Source organism: Palaemon carinicauda, chromosome 6, assembly GCF_036898095.1.
Source record: "Palaemon carinicauda isolate YSFRI2023 chromosome 6, ASM3689809v2, whole genome shotgun sequence".
Classification (NCBI taxonomy): Eukaryota; Metazoa; Arthropoda; class Malacostraca; order Decapoda; family Palaemonidae; genus Palaemon; species Palaemon carinicauda.
In genome coordinates, this window is record NC_090730.1 from 144172517 (window position 1) to 144193076 (window position 20560).

The 20560-nt window shown below is 43.8% G+C and overlaps 1 protein-coding gene across 3 annotated transcripts in view; it reads left to right on the forward strand.

Annotated features, from left to right (window-relative positions):
- The window catches only part of Nup133 (nuclear pore complex protein Nup133), a 133085-nt gene that overhangs the window by 109065 nt on the left and 3460 nt on the right, over nt 1-20560 (forward strand). For all 3 annotated transcript variants that reach the window (XM_068375476.1, XM_068375475.1, XM_068375473.1), the window contains exon 20: nt 5060-5282. In XM_068375476.1, the coding sequence (XP_068231577.1) occupies nt 5060-5282 (223 nt within the window). The remainder of the gene's footprint in view (nt 1-5059; nt 5283-20560) is intronic.

Consider the following 20560-nt stretch of genomic DNA (forward strand, 5'->3'; position numbering starts at 1 on the left):
AGAGTCTATCAGTCTTAATGGGAAGTCTTCCGAAGCTGGTGCAAGGCCAATGCAGTTTTCCTCAACCAGTACCAATGTAACCCAGATTGCTGACTTCCTGTTACATCTAAGGAACGTAAGATCCCTATCAGCTCCTACGATCAAGGGTTACAGAAGTTTGTTGGCAGCGGTTTTCCGCCACAGAGGCTTGGATCTTTCCTCCAACAAAGATCTACAGGACCTCCTTAGGTCTTTTGAGACCTCAAAGGAACGTCGGTTGTCCACTCCAGGCTGGAATCTAGACGTGGTCCTAAGGTTCCTAATGTCATCAGGATTTGAACCGCTCCAATCAGCCTCTTTTAAGGACCTCACATTAAAAACTCTTTTCCTCGTGTGCTTAGCAACAGGTAAAAGAGTAAGTGAGATCCACGCCTTCAGCAGGAACATAGGTTTCACATCTGAAACGGCTACATGTTCCTTGCAGCTCGGTTTTTTGGCTAAAAACGAGCTTCCTTCCCGTCCTTGGCCTAATTCGTTCGAGATCCCAAGCCTGTCCAACATGGTGGGGAACGAACTGGAGAGAGTACTTTGCCCAGTTAGAGCTCTTAAGTACTATCTAAGAAGGTCAAAACCATTACGAGGACAATCAGAAGCCTTATGGTGTGCTATCAAGAAGCCTTCTCTACCAATGTCTAAGAACTCAGTTTCTTACTACATCAGGCTTCTGATTAGAGAAGCAAATTCTCATCTGAAGGAAGAAGACCTTGCTTTGCTGAAGGTAAGGACACATGAAGTGAGAGCTGTGGCTACTTCAGTGGCCTTCAAACAGAACCGTTCTCTGCAGAGTGTTATGGATGCAACCTATTGGAGAAACAAGTCAGTGTTCGCATCATTCTATCTCAAAGATGTCCAGTCTCTTTACGAGTACTGCTACACCCTGGGTCCATTCGTAGCAACGAATGCAGTAGTAGGCGAGGGCTCAGCCACTACATTCCCATAATCCCATAACTTTTTAACCTTTCTCTTGAATACTTTTTATGGGTTGTACGGTCGGCTAAGAAGCCTTCCACATCCTTGTTGATTTGGCGGGTGGTCAATTCTTTCTTGAGAAGCGCCAAGGTTAAAGGTTGTGATGAGGTCCTTTAGTATGGGTTGCAGCCCTGTATACTTTAGCACCTTTGAGTTGATTCAGCCTCCCAAGAGGAACGCTGCGCTCAGTAAGGAAGACGATCTTATTAAAGGCAGAGTAACGGTTCAAGTCGACTTCCTTACCAGGTACTTATTATTTCATTGTTATTGTGGATAACTGATTATATGAAATATGGGATACTTAGCTATCCTTTAATCTTGTACACTGGTTTTCACCCACCCCCCTGGGTGTGAATCAGCTACATGATTATCGGGTAAGTTTAATATTGAAAAATGTTATTTTTATTAATAAAATAAATTTTTGAATATACTTACCCGATAATCATGATTTAATCGACCCTCCCTTCCTCCCCATAGAGAACCAGTGGACCGAGGAATAATTGAGGAGGTGTCAACAAGAAGTACTTGAGTACCTGGCCACAGGTGGCGCTGGTAAATACACCCCCTTCTAGTATTGTGATAGCTGGCGTATCCCTCCATAGAATTCTGTCGGGCAACGGAGTTGACAGCTACATGATTATCGGGTAAGTATATTCAAAAATTTATTTTATTAATAAAAATAACATTTTTCATGCATAGTCCCTCTTTCCTAGTTACCTTCATCTTCAGAAACCTTGGCATTTGCCTGAAGGATGAGTGGATTCAGTCAGAAATATCCTGTTCTTGTAGAGTGGCTTCCTCTGCTGATGCATGATCCAAGAGTTTGCAGTCATCATCTCTTAATTTTGTTGTTTTCTGTAGATATTGGTGGAAAATGTAAGGGGGTAGAGAACTACATGTTCACTGAAACAGACTTCGACTTCTCTGCTTGAAGAGGGTGAGGAGAAAGTTTGTAATCGGAAGAAGCAATTTATTCCCCTTCATTTTCCTCTTTGGTTTCTGATTTTGACACTTTTTCCAAGAGGAATAAGACGTTTAAAGGTTTAAAGGTCTCTCATGAATGGCAGAGGCAAGGGCCAGTGACATCGCCCTATCAAGCAGGCCAATTCCCTAGAGACTGACCAGATTTACATATGATCAGTGTCTAAAACCCCTCTCCACCCAAGCTAGGACCAAGGAGGGCCAGGCAATGTCTGTTGATGACTCGGCAGATAGACCTATAGGCTCCCCCGTACGCCCATCCTTATCTCACAAGGATGGTGAGGTTGCAGCGACCAAAGGAACTAACAAGTTTGAGCGGGGCTTGACCCCCAGTCTGGTAATGATCTGTCAAGGACGTTACCACATTGGCCACCACAACCCTAAAGAAGTCTTGTCATAGTTGCAAGAATAGGGCTCTTGACAACATCAACTCTCTTGGGAGGCTGGACCATAGTCCAGTGTACCTTTGTTCCTTTGCCAGCCCACCAGCCAGGTGTGAGAGTGGTGCATGGCCTTGAGCGGGATTATGTACACCTTCTTTTGGCCATGTGTTGGAAGAGCTTGGGCACTCTCCTTCATCTTTCCTATCTGGCTGATGGACTGCTGCTGCTTCTCTGGATGTAGTGCTGTGGTATCATGTTGAGAAAATGGCCCCTCTTTAGGTCATCATTGCTGGCGGCCGTTGGCCTGGGGTTGAGGGGCCTCAACCCCATGCTCTAGGCACAGGGTTAACGCTCTCTCACCACCTCGATCATGAGAGGGAAGATTATGAGGTTCTTGTTTTTGACTGCCTTGATTGGTCCTTGATATCCTTCCCTCCCTGATAACTACCAGCTTAGTCTAGCATCAGTACCTGATAGCAATGCAGGTTTTGTCCTTTGATCAGAACAGTTGTTTTTGCAGAAGGGAGTAGTCTACAGAGCAGTCTGCCTGACCCTCTACTCCTGTTAAGTACAATGGTAAGAGTACTTTGGTTTCTTTTGTTCCATAGATAATGGACCTTGCACAAGTACAGTACCAACAGAAGCAGAAAGCCCTTATTTGGAGTGTTCCTTTGTGGACCTTCTTGCCCTCTTCTTGCGTCAATGAACTAGGAAGGGTTGGATCTCGGTCAATGTTTGCTTGAGGGTTTTAGCCTTCTCTTTTCTCTAGCAGCCTTAGTAATTTCTTGCTAGATGATCCTGGATAGAGTAGATGATATCTGTGAATCTGGGGAGCTCGCTCACCTCTGGTCAACCTAGCAATATACAGCTATGCGCCCTCTCAAGGCTGTGAGGTTTTATGTGCTAGAGTCTGCTGTGTCATCACCTCATCAGAGAGACCTGTCGGTATGCTCATTGTCTAGGGTCTCCACATTTAGAGACTGAAATCAGAAGGCACAACCTTCTCGGCCTCTTAAGTTGTTGGACCTGAGCTTCTGCCACAATCACCCTCCAAACTGCTTTCTTGCTTGTCAGGGGTTAGGCTCGGGACATACTTTGCTAGGACAACGGGTCTTTTACCCGAGTCTGTGGAAAGTACTGAAGTCTTGTGCTGTCGGATGGGTAAAGAGTGGAGGACTGCTTTGCAGAACTTTCTGATCCATCTTGTAGTTTCTCTTGAGGGCTCTGGCTCTTCGAGGGTGGCTGCTGCCAAACCTTTTGATGCTGCCATGCCTGCAGGGTCAGTGATATGAATTTTCTGCAACCTCTAGTTTCTGGTCAAGACCACTTGCGACCTCTTCCTGTTGAAGGGATTCTGTGTGTGCACAGCCCTTTTGAGGTCAGGTCAGGAAAGAGAAAGAGGGAAGGTAGAGGGTGAAGCTGGTGTTGGCATTCCCCCTCTTCTACTGTTTAATGGGATGCCTATCATCTGGAGCTCCCTGACAGAACACAGGACAGAGACGTAGGTAGTAAGTGTCCTTCCGTATAGATACAAGGAACCTTCTCTGAGTTTCTGCCCCTTGTCTGGCATTTCGATAGTGTTCTTGAACATCCCAACTTGGTGCTGGTAGTGTCTTTCAGCCACCTTCCTCTCTGGAGAAGCTAATTCACACGAGTGCTTCCAGCAGAGATCCCTTTAATGGTATTTAAAGGGTCACTGGTCAACCTCCAGGATTCCCTTGAATCATCCTCTTCTAGTAAAACAGGAGGCATGGGCTGATCTTCCAGCTGGCTAGACAAGGAAGACCTCACCAGTGGAGTCCCACTCAACTCTCCACCTCCGGACTTCCTGTTGTTTTCAGATGAGTCGAAGGAGGGGTGGGGCACACACCTTATACATCTATTCTTCTTTGTTTTGGAATAAAAGCAGAATTTCTAACCAAGCATTCCAAGAACATTTGAGTATTTTATTGAAAGTGTACTCTTCGCACTCCCGAAGTGAGATTAGTTCACCAAACTTTCAAATGGGTTCCACAAGGCACTAGAAGAGTTGGAAGACCGAGGCCTACATGGCTGAGGACTATGAAGCGTGAAGTAGGAGACGATGAATGGAGAAGTATTGATTTAAAAGTTCAAGATAGAGACATCTGGCAAAATCTAACCTAAGCCCTTTGCGTCAATAGGTGTAGCAGGAGATGATAATGATGTACTCCCATCATATCAGATTGGCAGTCCGTTAGAATCATTTTGGCAAACTCAGATACTGTGTGAAGATCATAGATGTATATTGATACAGTCCTGTCTTTAGCAACATGGAATACTCATCTGATAAAAATCAAGCCTTCTTTTACCTATTTGAGTACCTCCGTTCTTTCCTCAGATAGGACTTATTCATGCATTAGGTACATTTAGAGTAGAGTTAGTGGGTTGTACTTTGTAACCATGAAAGTTATTGCAAGTGATATTTTGTATATAAGCCCAATGAGGGATGAATCTTTATTTTATGTGTGATGGGGTATAGGTTATTCATTTAGTGTTGCGTGTCTAAATTATTTTTATGAATTCTTGGTTGTTAAGGCTTCAGGAATTTTTTACACTTAAGTCCTAGTTTTATTAAGTTTAATTCATAAATTTTTCATATGCTATAGGTCTATTACTAGTAAACCCCATTGTATTTTCAAATTCAAACATAAATTTTTATTCCTCAGCTATACACAGGTGAAGAAAACACTTATGCAAATGAGTTTGATTTCAAGAAAGCATTAGATTTGTTGGCATTTGTACCTGAAGATGATGTTGGTGAGCTAAAGAAACTAATTTGGATAAGAGCTGTTTTACGGAATTCATGGGAGCACATGGATACAGATAACCCATTGGAAGCTATTAGTGAGACTTTGCTCTTCAAAACTATAGAATTGGCTTTTACACAAGGTAAGTTGATATGGTTTATCATGTGTATGCCATGGGTTTGAAACAGTCTTATTATAGTTTTTTTTTTTTTTTTAAGGGCAATTGATCATAATAATGCTATGGCAGAGAGGCCAGAGCAGATTAGATCTAGAATGCATTGAAAGAGTGAGTTTTTATCATTCTTGATTTGGAATTCACAAATTTCATATTTCTAGCTTTACTGCACATCTTGAAGATTAACAAAGAGTGAAGTTATGCATCACGTTAGAAAGTTACAAAAAGAATAGCTCCATTAAATACGAAGTATATATCCATTAAATACGAAGTATATAATATATTTTTATGAATATTACCTTTAGTTCACATTGCTAATATTTAAACAGGTGTTACCCAACCTAAAAGAATTTGCTACAAAATTTTCCTCTCCATCTCCTTTACCTTCCCCTCTGGGAACCACCCAGCATGGTAACATTGCACCATTTTGTGAGATGAAACCCGTGCTCTTTAGTGCAGAACTTTACATTACCTTATTACTGTATGTCATACTATTTTCATTGAGGTAACACTAGTTATACTGTATATATAATTTTCAAGTGTATTTAGGATAATTGTGTTTGTTTTATGATAATTTTGGTGCACAATTATTTAAGTATGTTTTGCTTCTTTTCTGTTATATGTTTTGTATTATATTCAATCAATATTAAAGTTTTGGTTTATGCTTTTTTTCGGTACTCAATGTACACACTGTGTAGAGGAAGCAAATTCATAGAGGTATAGTAATTAGAGGGTATGATTTCTCCTCTTGTTCTGGAATGATCTTCCTAATCGGGTGGTTGAATCAGTAGAACTTCAAAAGTTCAAAGTTGGAGCAAATGCTTTTTTGTTGACCAGGCGGACATAGTCTTTTTATAGTTTATTTATGACATATTTGTTTTTGATGTTGTTGATAGTTTATTATATGACATGTCTGTTTTGACGTTGTTTCTTATTTTAGAATGATTTATTGTTAATTTGTTCTCTTCATTTATTTATTTCCTTATTTCCTTTCCTCACTGGGCTATTTTTCCCTGTTGGAGCCCCTGGGCTTATAGCATCTTGCTTTTCCAACTAGGGTTGTAGCTTGGATAGTAATAATAATAATAATAATAATAATAATAATATATTTACTACAGAAATACCTTTTGTTCCGTAATTGAATACACACCACGCCATTTACATGGGGTAATTACTTTGGCGACAGCCGATGACGAGCCATAAAGTTTTAACGAGGGTTTCCTACCCCCCCCGTAGCTAGCTACCCCTCCCCCTCACACACACCGGAGAATACTCCACTTTCATTTTGGCTCGCATAGTGATCGGAGGTTCCGCTCCTATGCTCTCTTGACGGCCATTATTGTTTTGTCTTTTAACTTACCTTTTCTGATTCTGGATATATTTAGACATTTCTGATGTTTATATATATTTTTGTGTATAAAAAATGTAAGTTTCCTTTGCTTTCGGTGTTGTGCGGTGTGTATTGTGTACGTCTGCTAGAGTTCGCCGGCTTAGGCCACCACGATCTTTCCGTGATCACGGCCTTGCACTTCTAGGCCACCATGGTTGCCTTTCGTGGAGTCCGGCCCTTCTCTTGAGGTCGTTCACCTCTTACTCCGTACTACGCCTACTATAGCTTCTCAGAACCGAGTCGCTATTTCGTCTTTTTTGTCTCAATTATTTTTACGAATATAATTGTTTTAACTTTTCAGCTCAGGGCTCACGTCCCTTCGGGCGTCGGTGATCCTTGGAACATTCAAAGTCAGTTGCATAATTATCATGTTATAATTGTTTTGTTAACTTTCGTCCCTCCCCTCACCTGGGCATGCCGGGTGGGGGAGGGGGGCCGCATACCTTCTTTTGTTCTCATGTTCTTTCCCTCGGGGTTTCTCTTCGGAGTTTCACCCGGGGAAATTTTCTGTTAAATAATAATTCTGTTTTATTTTCCAGTTTACGATGCTGTTTCTTCGTGCCTGTTGTGTGTGCCTTCGAAACAGAGCTGTCCTGTTTTTCCTGGAGAGTCGGCTTCGCCGCCTTCTCCCAGGCATTCGTCAGGGGCGTTCCCCTCTCTTAGAGGTTCCCCCGGGATTATTGCCAGCTCTTTTTTGCATCCTAGAACGATAAGGTGGTTTGCCTCCTGGGTAGTTAGTTAACTTCCCTTTTACTTTTCCTTGGTCCTTGGCGGTTATGCTTTTGGGGCTGAGCGACCGCCCTTGTGACGTGCTCAAGGGGCTGAGCGGTTGCAAGGCTAGACCATGGTACTAGCGACTATGCTCTCGGGGCTGAGCGGCCGCTTCTGTAGCTACGCTCAAGGGGCTGAGCAGCTGCAGAATCAGTCTGGCCCTCTCGTTCGCGAGGGAGGCTGCACTAAGGGCTCCTCCTCGGAGGATCGCTCCTTTTGTCTCTTCTACGAAGTGTCCCCTCCCGTTCGCGTGAGAGGACACACAGAGACTCCTCTTCGGAGGATTGTTCCTATTTACGTCTGCTGATCTCATGGCCTTTCGGGGCTCCTTCACGTCTCTTCTACGAAGTGCTCACCTCTCTCGTTCGCGAAAGGGACCACTCATAGAGACTCCTCTTCGGAGGATTGTTCCTGTCAACAGCTTGCTGTTCAGTCACTAGCACTTCGGTGTTAGTGTCAGGGAAACTTCGGTTTCTCTTTTTCCCTGACCCTTCGGGGTCTCGGATCTTAGTTACGCAGTTCCCTCGAGGTCTCGTAACTATAGTCACTTCTACGCTTCGGTGTTTAGTGACGGAGAAACTTCGGTTTCTCGTTGCATTGACCCTTCGGGGTCTTGCAACTATCCCCTCGGGGCCTCGCTACTCAGGCTACGTTAGACCCTTGGTCTCTCGTCCCTCAGTGTTCCTGTTGCCTGCTGTATCCGTTCCTGACTGCAGACGCGCCTTGGGCGCCTACGCCCCCGTTATCTAACGGGCTCCTTCCTTCGGGACAGGAGAGACTTTCTCACACCTTGAGTAAGTCTCTTAAGTGCCAGGTATTACCTGCGCGCCAACGTTCCCTTACGCGCTAGCGCTCGACTGCTGTTCCTACTGTTCCTGCTGTTCCTGAGACTGCCTTAGAAACTCCCTGTTCCAGTATCCAGTTAGGCTGCTACCAACGTTTCCTGCGCATTTGCGCACATCGTTGGGGATCCTGAGATAGCGCACTGGCGCTCACCAGCAGTTCACCCTTCGGTGTCTCTAAGTCTCTTCTACGAAGGCCACCTCTCCCGTTCGCGGGAAAAGTACCTCACAGACCACTCCTCGGAGTATTTAGCAGTCCTTCAGTTGATCGTCGGCACTGAAGTAGACCTCCAGGTCCTCTTCAGGGGATGCTCTCCCTTTTAGGGACACATCCCAGTTCCTGATCTACGAGTTAGCGATCCTTCAACCATTTCCGACGATCTTCTGTTGTGCAGGAGCCTACGATCTTCACTCACGCATAAGCGCTGAAGACCGCCCTCGTGCGGGATTATTTCCCGCCCGCGACCTCGCGGTCGTCGACGGTTTAGCCGACGCTCTTCTGTTCGCGCTAACGCGTAAGCGTTGATGATCGCCCGCGTGCGGGATGGTTTCCCGCGCGCGATCTCGCGATCGTCGGGGAACGCGCGATCTCGCGATCGTCGAGGAACGCGCGATCTCGCGATCGTCGAGGAACGCGCGATCTCGCGATCGTCGAGGAACGCGCGATCTCGTGATCGTCGAGGAACGCGCGATCTCGCGATCGTCGAGGAACGCGCGACTCGCAATCGTCGAGGAACGCGCGACTCGCAATCGTCGAGGAACGCGCGATCTCGCGATCGTCGAGATCGTCGAGGAACGCGCGATCTCGCGATCGTCGAGATCGTCGAGGAACGCGCGATCTCGCGATCGTCGAGATCGTCGAGGAACGCGCGATCTCGCGATCGTCGAGGAACGTGCGATCTCGCGATCGTCGATGATCGTTAGCCGACGATCTTCTGTTCGCGCTAACGCGTAAGCGTTGATGATCGCCTGCGCGTGGGATGGTTTCCTGCGCGCGATCTCGCGATCTCGCGATCGTCGAGGGTCATTAGCCTACTATCTTCTGTTCGCGCTAACGCGTAAGCGTTGAGGATCGCCCGCGCGCGACCTTCAGGCCCTTTCGCTCGCGATCGTCATCCCGGCAACGGTCGTTAGCTGGCGATCTTCGGATCCAGCGCTAGCCGCGAGAGCGCTGACGATCTTCTTAGTGTGCGTAAGCGCTGAGAATCGTTCTGTGCGCGGGATGGTTTCCCGCGCGCGGCTTTCCGCACGCAGTAATCAACGGCCGTTAGCCGGCGATCTTCGGATCTGGCGCTAAGCGGAAGCGCCGACGATCTTCTTAGTACGCTTAGGCTCCTGTGATTGTTCTGTGCGCGGGAAACCAAGGCCATCCGCGCGCGATCGCCTACGGCCGTTCGCCGCCGATCTTCGGATTCGGCGCTAGTAGTTTTCTATCTGCAGTATATTCTATACTGCAGATATACTGGCTGCCTGTATAATATATACAGTAGTTTAGCTGGCATGTAGCCGGCATAGCTAGGTCTTGCCGGCATACCCGGCATGCTAGCGAGAGAGAGAGAGAGAGAGAGAGAGAGAGAGAGAGAGAGAGAGAGAGAGAGAGAGAGAGAGAGAGAGAGAGAGAGGCTACTCCTTACTGTCAATGTATACAGTAATTAAGGATGTAAAAGTCTAATTTGACTGCCTTTTTCCAGAAAGAAGATTCTAATAGAAGGGGAGAATGTATCATTCAGGCTTCCATGCTGCTACAGTACTATTATTATTATTATTATTACTTACTAAGCTACAACCCTAGTTGGAAAAGCAGTATGCTATAAGCCCAGGGGCTCCAACAGGGAAAATAGCTCAGTGCGGAAAGGAAAAAAGGAAAATAAAATATTCTAAGAAGAGTAACAACAATAAATATCTCCTATATAAACTATAAAAACTTTAACAAAACAAGAGGAAGAGAAATAAGATAGGAGAGTGTGCTCGAGTGTACCCTCAAGCAAGAAAACTCTAACCCAAGACAGTGAAAGGCCATGGTACAGAGGCTATGGCACTACCCAAGACTAGAGAACAGTGGTTTGATTTTGGAGTGTCCTTCTCCTAGAAGAGCTGCTTACCATAGCTAAAGAGTCTCTTCTACCCTTACCAAGAGGAAAGTGGCACTGAACAATTGCAGTGCAGTAACCCCTTGGGTGATAAAGAATTGTTTGGTAATCTGTGTTGTCAGGTGTATGAGGATAGAGGAGAATATGTAAAGAATATGCCAGACTATTCAGTGTGTATGTAGGCAAAGGGAAAATGAACCGTAACCAGAGAGGAGGATCCAATGTAGTACTGTCTGGCCAGTCAAAAGACCCCATAACTCTCTAGCGGTAGTATCTCAACGGGTGGCTGGTGCCGATACACTGCCGGCCGGCAAGTCCAGCAGTACCAGTACAGTCGGCGTGCTGCCAACTAAGTCAGCACTATTTGTGCCGGCCTGGCCGGCAGTACCCCGGTAACAGGACCTGTAGCAGAAGTCCAAGGGAGGACTGAAGAACCTTGGGAACAGAAGGGACTTCCCTCTCACGGCCATCATGGCTAAGCCGGCAGTTGCTGACTGGGCCGGCAGTTGCCGACAGATGATGTGGTTGGCGGCAGTATGCTCTGCCGTCAGCCAAAGACATGACTAGAGAGGGAGTCTGGCTGGCTCCGGCAACCTACCAGTAAAGGTAAGGTTGCAAGATGCCGGCGTAAAGAAAGACAATGGCTCAGCCATCAAAAGTGGACAGAGGGGTAGGGAACAGGGTCCTGTAACGAGTGTGAAAGGAACTGGCAAAAATTGTCAGTCCTACCACTTGTAAAAGAAACTCTGTTTCAGTATCGGCAGAATCCCAGGGAACAGGAGAAACTCAGTTCTTCATCCCAGAGATTGCCGACACAGTTAAGGGGATGGCGGCACTACCGCCTCCTCTCAACAAAGAAGAAACATAGTTCCAGTGCCACGTATCCTAGGCTAAAGAAAATTACTCTTCAGCCCAGAGAACTGTGGCATAGGACTAGTCTTTTAGTCGCAAGGAGAAGATGGTATCCTACCATAACTTCAAGTGCGGCTAATGAGGGCTAACCTCCATTGCCGGCCACCTGGCCGGCAGGGGAATGATGGTATCCTACAACCCATTCGCCCTGCCGGCAGGTCGCCGACATAAGACTAAATACTCTGAGATTCTGACTAAATCCCAAAACCTGATGGTATACCACAACCAACGGTCTGAATAAAATTAGAGGCACGGCTATTAGAGTTGTAGCCTGAGGCTACACTCAGAGGGAAAGAGATTACCCTTAAGTCTCCGAAGAGACGTGTAATGTTTCATAACATTCTAGGAGGTATCAGTCTCCACTGAATGAAAATAATACACGAGGGTAACCGGGGAAAGTCTGAACGTATAGTAAAACGTCTAGGTAAGGTTACCTAGGCTATATGAGATCTCGGTTACCTAAATGACCGAAACTCTAACTATACGATCGTCAGAGAAAAGGGGGAAACAAAAATTATGCACATTATCGAAACTTTAGAAGAATAATTGCCTGAATAGCTAAATAATTAAAATAAATAAAGCTATTAAAAACTGGAAGTCGTTCTGCTATCTAAATAACACATGCCTAACGAATGACGGCGCCATGGCGCCTCCAGTAACTGGCCTAGCTCTTAAACACAATAAAATACTCTAATTTCATTGTGAAACAGGAGCCAAAATATACCCATAGTAAAGACCCAATACTCAACTTTCCAGAGGCGGAAGAAGATGGAGAAAGCATAATAATAATCCTGTAAAACGATCGAAAAGTTAGATCACCAGGAAATATCACCGAGTGAGATCGCTACAAAAAAAGGAATGTCCGCCGTCATGGGAATGGCGCTGTTGTATTCCCAATAGTATTACGAGAGCGGGGAGAGCCTTTGGACGGCTCCCTTTTGCCACATCCTCCTCAAAGCCAAAACGCTGTTTGGGGTGCAGATTGCTATGGAGGCGTGTCAAGAATGCGTCCGCTGATATTATGCGATATCCTTTGGAGAAATTTTAAGGATATTCGCGCCAGGAGTTAGAATTCTGGATACCTAAAGGTAAAATTCTCTGGGAATATCACTGTAGTACATATATCCCTTAGGAAGCTACTTTAAGGAACTTCCATCAGGACGACATGGCTTGAGCCCAAAAATATATATAGATACCTATATACATATATATATATAAAGTATATATATATATATATATATATATATATATATATATATATATATATATATATATATATATATATATATATATATATATATATATATATATATATATATACAGTGATGCCTCAGGATACGAAATTAATCCGTTCAGGATGCGGTTTCGTATCCAGATATTTTCGTATCCTGAGTCGCATTTTACATGTAAATAGCCTAATCCGTTCCAAGCCTTATAAAAAGTCACCTTTTCTTTCATAAACACGCTAAACTGTAGTAATAAACATGCAATGCAGCCATTTCTATCATTCAATAATTAACACAACCGTTAAAAACAGCCTAATCCATTCCAGAAACCACAATGAGATTATTCAATAATGTAGTTATAGCCAAGTTATCCCCCCCAAGCCCAAAGAAAACGGTCCGTTTTCTTTACTACTGTATAAAAGTTACGGTACTGTATGTACGTAAAGCATTTAGATCAGTGAAGGTGTATTGTTACCTGTACGTACACCTAAATTAAGGATTGATACCTGTACACTCTGAAAAAAAGGTTACAGTTAATTAGTGTAACAAAAAAGTTGAAACTTGCCTTTTGATTGAGACGATGTCCGATAGCGAAGTCGCGGCAGAGGAGGATGGCATAAGGCAGAAAACGTAACAAGTGACAGACTACGTACAGTAATTTACACACTTAACACATTAACACTTAAACTTTACGAAATAAAAAAATGGTAGAAATAATTAACACTTAACATTACGTATGGAAAACTATAAAATGAAAGAAAAAATTACTTTAACACTTAACGGTAACATAAAACTTAAAATTGATTTTTTTTTTTTTTGGCTTTTTTATAACTTTACATTTTTATTTTCTAAATCTCTTCTACTTCTTCATCACTTTCTTTTTTCTGTTTCTCTTCTTTACTTTCACCTTCTACTTCATCACTTTCTTTTTTCTGTTTCTTTTCTTTACTTTCACCTTCTAATTCTTCATCCCTTCCTCTTTTCTGTTTCTTTTCTTCACTTTCACCTTCGTCTTGGCCTACTAATACCGCTGGCCTCTTTAATAAGAAACTATCCATTGAAGCTTGTTTCTGCCTACTTTTCAACACATTTCTAAAATGCGTTAGGCAAACGTCATTGTAGTGTTGAAGCGCACGGTTGGTATAAACTTTTTCTGGATGTTCCTTTTCGACGTAGTCTGCCATTTTATGGAAACATGCAAGAATTTCCTTGATGTCTGCCGTTTTCAAAGGTGCAACATCCTCCTCATCACCGCTAGAGAACTGCTCTTGAACATCACTCACTTGCATCGTCTCCAACTCCTTCAGGTCGTCCGTTGTCAACTCCTCGTGGTGCTCCTCGATAAGTTCTTCTATATCTTCCGCGCTAACTTCCAGCCCCATGGACGTACCAAGATGTACGATGTCAGCCACCTCAGACTGCTGAATTGGTTCAGGATCGTCAACGATCTCGGCTTCGCCTCCAGGCTTCCCGAACCCCTCGAAGTCTCGTGCAGAGACAGCATCAGGCCACAGCTTCCTCCAAGATGAGTTTAGGGTACGCCTCGAAACTTCCTGCCATCGAGATCGATGAGTTTGAGGCATATCACGATGTTGAAGTGATCTTTCCAAAATTCACGCAGAGTGAGGTTCGTACTCTCTGTGACTTGGAAACATCTCTTGAAGAGATGCTTCGTGTACAATTTTTTAAAATTAGAAATAACTTGCTGGTCCATGGGCTGGAGGAGAGGGGTGGTGTTAGGCGGTAGATACAGGACCTTTATGAAGGAATACTCGGCCAGAAGATATTCCTCGAGGCCAGGAGGGTGAGCTGGAGCATTGTCCAACACCAGCAGACATTTCATAGGGAGGCGCTTTTCTTCCAAATATTTTCGGACAGTCGGACCGAAGCAGACATTCACCCAATCAATGAACAGTTGCCTCGTTACCCAGGCTTTTGCATTCGCCTTCCACATCACGGGAAGGTTCTCCTTAATGACTTTGTGGGCTTTGAAGGCTCGGGGATTTTCTGAATGGTACACCAGCAGGGGCTTTATCTTGCAGTCCCCACTGGCGTTTGCACAAAAAGCAAGGGTAAGCCTGTCCTTCATAGGCTTATGTCCGGGTAGCCTCTTCTCCTCCGCCGTGATGAATGTCCGCCGAGGCATTTTCTTCCAGAAAAGCCCAGTTTCGCCGCAATTGAAAACTTGCTGCGAACTGTAGCCTTCCTGCAGAGTCAACTCGTCGAACGTTTTAACAAAGGCTTCGGCGTCCTTCGTGTCCGAGCTGGCTGCCTCCCCATGCCGTACCATTGAATGGATGCCAGTCCTTTTCTTGAACTTCTCGAACTACCCACGAGAAGCCTTAAACTCTGGGGGTTCCTGCTGGGATGTTCCTTCTCCTGCTCCTTCTTCGGCCTGAGCACGCACGAGATCACCGAAAATGGCGGAGGCCTTCTGGCAAATTGTAGTCTCAGTGATGGTGTCTCCTGAGATCTCTTTGTCCTTGATCCACACAAGAAGCAGCCTCTCCATCTTGTCATGCACGTGGGTTCTCTTGTTGGAGAAAATAGTGACGCCCTTAGAAGGTGTCGCTTCTTTTATGGCCGCCTTCTGCTTCAGGATGGTGCCTATCGTAGATGGATTCCGGCCATACTCCTTGGCGATCGCACTTAAACGCATGCCAGACTCGTACTTTTTAACGATTTCAAGTTTCGTCTCCATCGAGAGCATCGTCGTCTTCTTCTTTCCTTTCGGCAACATTCTTAGGACCCATGGCTACAGTAATACGTAATATAATACACTACGTAACGTTATATACAGTCTATGTATAGTAAACACTAATACAGTACAGTGCACAGTAACGAATGTTTATTAACGATAACACGTGGCGTACGAATGTACAGTGATGCCTCATTATACGAAATTAATCCGTTCAGGATGCGGTTTCGTATCCTGATATTTTCGTATCCTGAGTCGCGTTTTACATGTAAATAGCCTAATCCGTTCCAAGCCTTATAAAAAGTCACCTTTTCTTTCATAAACACGCTAAACTGTAGTAATAAACATGCATTGCAGCCATTTCTATCATTCAATAATTAACACAACCGTTAAAAACAGCCTAATCCATTCCAGAAACCACTATGAGATTATTCAATAATGTAGTTACGTATAGCCAAGTTATCCCCCCCAAGCCAAAAAAAACGGTCCGTTTTCTTTACTACGGTACGTACTGTATAAAAGTTACGGTACTGTATGTACGTAAAGCATTTAGATCAGTGAAGGTGTATTGTTACTGTACCTGTACGTACACCTAAATTAATGATTGATACTGTACCTGTACACTCTGAAAAAAAGGTTACAGTTAATTAGTGTAACAAAAAAGTTGAAACTTACCTTTTGATTGAGACGATGTCCGGTAGCGAAGTCGCGGCAGAGGAGGATGGCATAAGGCAGAAAACGTAACAAGTGACAGACTACGTACAGTAATTTACACACTTAACACATTAACACTTAAACTTTACGAAATAAAAAAATGGCAGAAATAATTAACACTTAACATTACATACTGTATGGAAAACTATAAAATGAAAGAAAAAATTACTTTAACACTTAACGGTAACATAAAACTTAAAATTGATTTTTTTTTTTTTTTTGCTTTTTTATAACTTTACATTTTTATTTTCTAAATCTCTTCTACTTCTTCATCACTTTCTTTTTTCTGTTTCTCTTCTTTACTTTCACCTTCTACTTCTTCATCACTTTCTTTTTTCTGTTTCTTTTCTTTACTTTCACCTTCTAATTCTTCATCCCTTCCTCTTTTCTGTTTCTTTTCTTCACTTTCACCTTCGTCTTGGCCTACTAATACCGCTGGCCTCTTTAATAAGAAACTATCCATTGAAGCTTGTTTCTGCCTACTTTTCAACACATTTCTAAAATGCGTTAGGCAAACGTCATTGCAGTGTTGAAGTGCACGGTTGGTATAAACTTTTTCTGGATGTTCCTTTTCGACGTAGTCTGCCATTTTATGGAAACATGCAAGAATTTCCTTAATGTCTGCCGTTTTCAAAGGTGCAACATCCTCCTCATCACCGCTAGAGAACTGCTCTTGAACATCACTCACTTGCATCGTCTCCAACTCCTTCAAGTCGTCCGTCGTCAACTCCTCGTGGTGCTCCTCGATAAGTTCATCGATATCTTCCGTGCTAACTTCCAGCCCCATGGACGTACCAAGATGTACGATGTCAGCCACCTCAGACTGCTGAATTGGTTCAGGATCGTCAACGATCTCGGCTTCTCCTCCAGGCTTCCCGAACCCCTCGAAGTCTCGTGCAGAGACAGCATCAGGCCACAGCTTCCTCCAAGATGAGTTTAGGGTACGCCTCGAAACTTCCTGCCAAGCGAGATCGATGAGTTTGAGGCATATCACGATGTTGAAGTGATCTTTCCAAAATTCACGCAGAGTGAGGTTTGTACTCTCTGTGACTTGGAAACATCTCTTGAAGAGATGCTTCGTGTACAATTTTTTAAAATTAGAAATAACTTGCTGGTCCATGGGCTGGAGGAGAGGGGTGGTGTTAGGCGGTAGATACAGGACCTTTATGAAGGAATACTCGGCCAGAAGATATTCCTCGAGGCCAGGAGGGTGAGCTGGAGCATTGTCCAACACCAGCAGACATTTCATAGGGAGGCGCTTTTCTTCCAAATATTTTCGGACAGTCGGACCGAAGCAGACATTCACCCAATCAATGAACAGTTGCCTCGTTACCCAGGCTTTTGCATTCGCCTTCCACATCACGGGAAGGTTCTCCTTAATGACTTTGTGGGCTTTGAAGGCTCGGGGATTTTCTGAATGGTACACCAGCAGGGGCTTTATCTTGCAGTCCCCACTGGCGTTTGCACAAAAAGCAAGGGTAAGCCTGTCCTTCATAGGCTTATGTCAGGGTAGCCTCTTCTCCTCCGCCGTGATGAATGTCCGCCGAGGCATTTTCTTCCAGAAAAGCCCAGTTTCGTCGCAATTGAAAACTTGCTGCGAACTGTAGCCTTCCTGCAGAGTCAACTCCTCGAACGTTTTAACAAAGGCTTCGGCAGCCTTCGTGTCCGAGCTGGCTGCCTCCCCATGCCGTACCACTGAATGGATGCCAGTCCTTTTCTTGAACTTCTCGAACCACCCACGAGAAGCCTTAAACTCTGGGGGTTCCTGCTGGGATGTTCCTTCTCCTGCTCCTTCTTCGGCCTGAGCACGCACGAGATCACCGAAAATGGCGGAGGCCTTCTGGCAAATTGTAGTCTCAGTGATGGTGTCTCCTGAGATCTCTTTGTCCTTGATCCACACAAGAAGCAGCCTCTCCATCTCGTCATGCACGTGCGTTCTCTTGTTGGAGAAAATAGTGACGCCCTTAGAAGGTGTTGCTGCTTTGATGGCCGCCTTCTGCTTCAGGATGGTGCCTATCGTAGACGGATTCCGGCCATACTCCTTGGCGATCGCACTTAAACGCATGCCAGACTCGTACTTTTTAATGATTTCAAGTTTCGTCTCCATCGAGAGCATCGTCGTCGTCTTCTTTCCTTCGGCAACATTCTTGGGACCCATGGCTACAGTAATACGTAATATAATACACTACGTAACGTTATATACAGTCTATGTATAGTAAACACTAATACAGTACAGTGCACAGTAACGAAAGTTTATTAACGATAACACGTGGCGTACGAATGTACTGTACTGTATATTAACACAAAGTCAAACAAGCGAAAGCACACAACACAATGTCTGTTAACGATACCGCGGTCGGAACGAAAAGAGAGAGAGAGAGAGATGGACGCCCGTGCGTAGGCAAGCTGGGATAGTTGCCGACCAATAGGAAAGCAGGATCTTATGGCGTCAGCTAGCGTCTGAGTAGACAGATAACCAATGGGTGAGCGGGAGGCTGTAAGTGAGTCTACCCAAGTTCAAAATCTGGCGGCGCGCGCTTTTTAAAATTACTCTCGGCGAAGAGTTGGGATCTCGTAAGGTTTTCGTATCCTGAAATTTTATCCGTATCCTGGGGCATAAAAATCTTCGAATCACTTTCCGCATCCTGAATTTTTCGTAAGCAGAAACTTTCGTATCCAGAGGTTTCACTGTACTGTATATTAACACTAAGTCAAACAAGCGAAAGCACACAATGTCTGTTAACGATACCGCAGTCGGAACGAAAAGAGAGAGAGAGAGATGAACGCCCGTGCGTAGGCAAGCTGGGATAGTTGCCGACCAATAGGAAAGCAGGATCTTATGGCGTCAGCTAGCGTCTGAGTAGGGAGATAACCAATGGGTGAGCGGGAGGCTGTAAGTGAGTCTACCCAAGTTCAAAGTCTGGCGGCGCTCGCTTTTTAAAATTACTCTCGGCGAAGAGTTGGGATCTCGTAAGGTTTTCGTATCCTGAAATTTTATCCGTATCCTGGGGCATAAAAATCTTCGAATCACTTTTCGCATCCTGAATTTTTCGTAAGCAGAAACTTTCGTATCCAGAGGTATCACTGTACTGTATATTAACACTAAGTCAAACAAGCGAAAGCACACAATGTCTGTTAACGATACCGCGGTCGGAACGAAAAGAGAGAGAGAGAGATGAACGCCCGTGCGTAGGCAAGCTGGGATAGTTGCCGACCAATAGGAAAGCAGGATCTTATGGCGTCAGCTAGCGTCTGAGTAGGGAGATAACCAATGGGTGAGCGGGAGGCTGTAAGTGAGTCTACCCAAGTTCAAAGTCAGGCGGCGCTCGCTTTTTAAAATTACTCTCGGCGAAGAGTTGGGATCTCGTAAGGTTTTCGTATCCTGAAATTTTATCCGTATCCTGGGGCATAAAAATCTTCGAATCACTTTTCGCATCCTGAATTTTTCGTAAGCAGAAACTTTCGTATCCAGAGGTATCACTATACAGTATATATATATATATATATATATGTATATATATATATATATATATATATATATATATATATATATATATATATATATATATATATATATATATATATATATATATATATATATATATATATATATATATATAGTAGGGTCCCGAATTATACGTGTTCGAATTGTACGACTCCCCTTTTATGCGATCGCTATTTTCCAAAAATATATTTTCTGTATCTGCTAAGCTGTTCAAAGTCTGCTAGTCAAGGACTACAAAACGTATCAAATATATTGTCTTTTTAAGTCTATTGGTAGCCCTAAATATGGTGATTTATAATAAATGTTACAAAACAATATTAACATTACATCTTATTAACATAATTTCATAATAAAAAGCCTATTTAAGGATAAAATTCCACATCAACAATGAAATCAACTGTTAACTGTGCGAGTCCAGCTGACAAAATGTAAACAGAATTGTGGTCATGTTCTCGGCAATCTTTATCTTTCTCCAACCTTTCGATAATTTTAATTGTAGTGTTAATGATGGTATATTAAAGCATTATTTTTGTTTAGTGCAGTATTTATAAAAGCTTTATTTTTCCCTTCAGGCGTTTAAAGTTTTCACGAGTTGACTGGGTTCGTTTATCGGCAGTGAATAGCCTAAACTTCAGTAACGAGTCGGCAATATTTTGTCATATTTTAAACAGTATACATTTGATTTGCAAAGATTGGTTTTGTAGAGTACACAGTATAATTATAAAAATCTCTCTCTCTCTCTCTCTCTCTCTCTCTCTCTCTCTCTCTCTCTCTCTCTCTCTCTCTGTAAGAAATAAAACCTTAGTTCACATATGGCAACCTGAGTTTAAGAATGAAATTAACATGACTATTGTTAGTTCTGGGGATCAATTCCTCACGAAACAAAAACACGGCATTCAATTACAACAGCTGATTCTCTCTCTCTCTCTCTCTCTCTCTCTCTCTCTCTCTCTCTCTCTCTCTCTCTCTCTCTCTCTCTCTCTCTCTCGTGTTATACAATACTTACAGTACAATTAGATGAAGAAACCAAAATCACTTTTCTTAAAGTGTCAATCAAATACAAAACGAAAAAGTTATACCGTGTATACATCCATTTC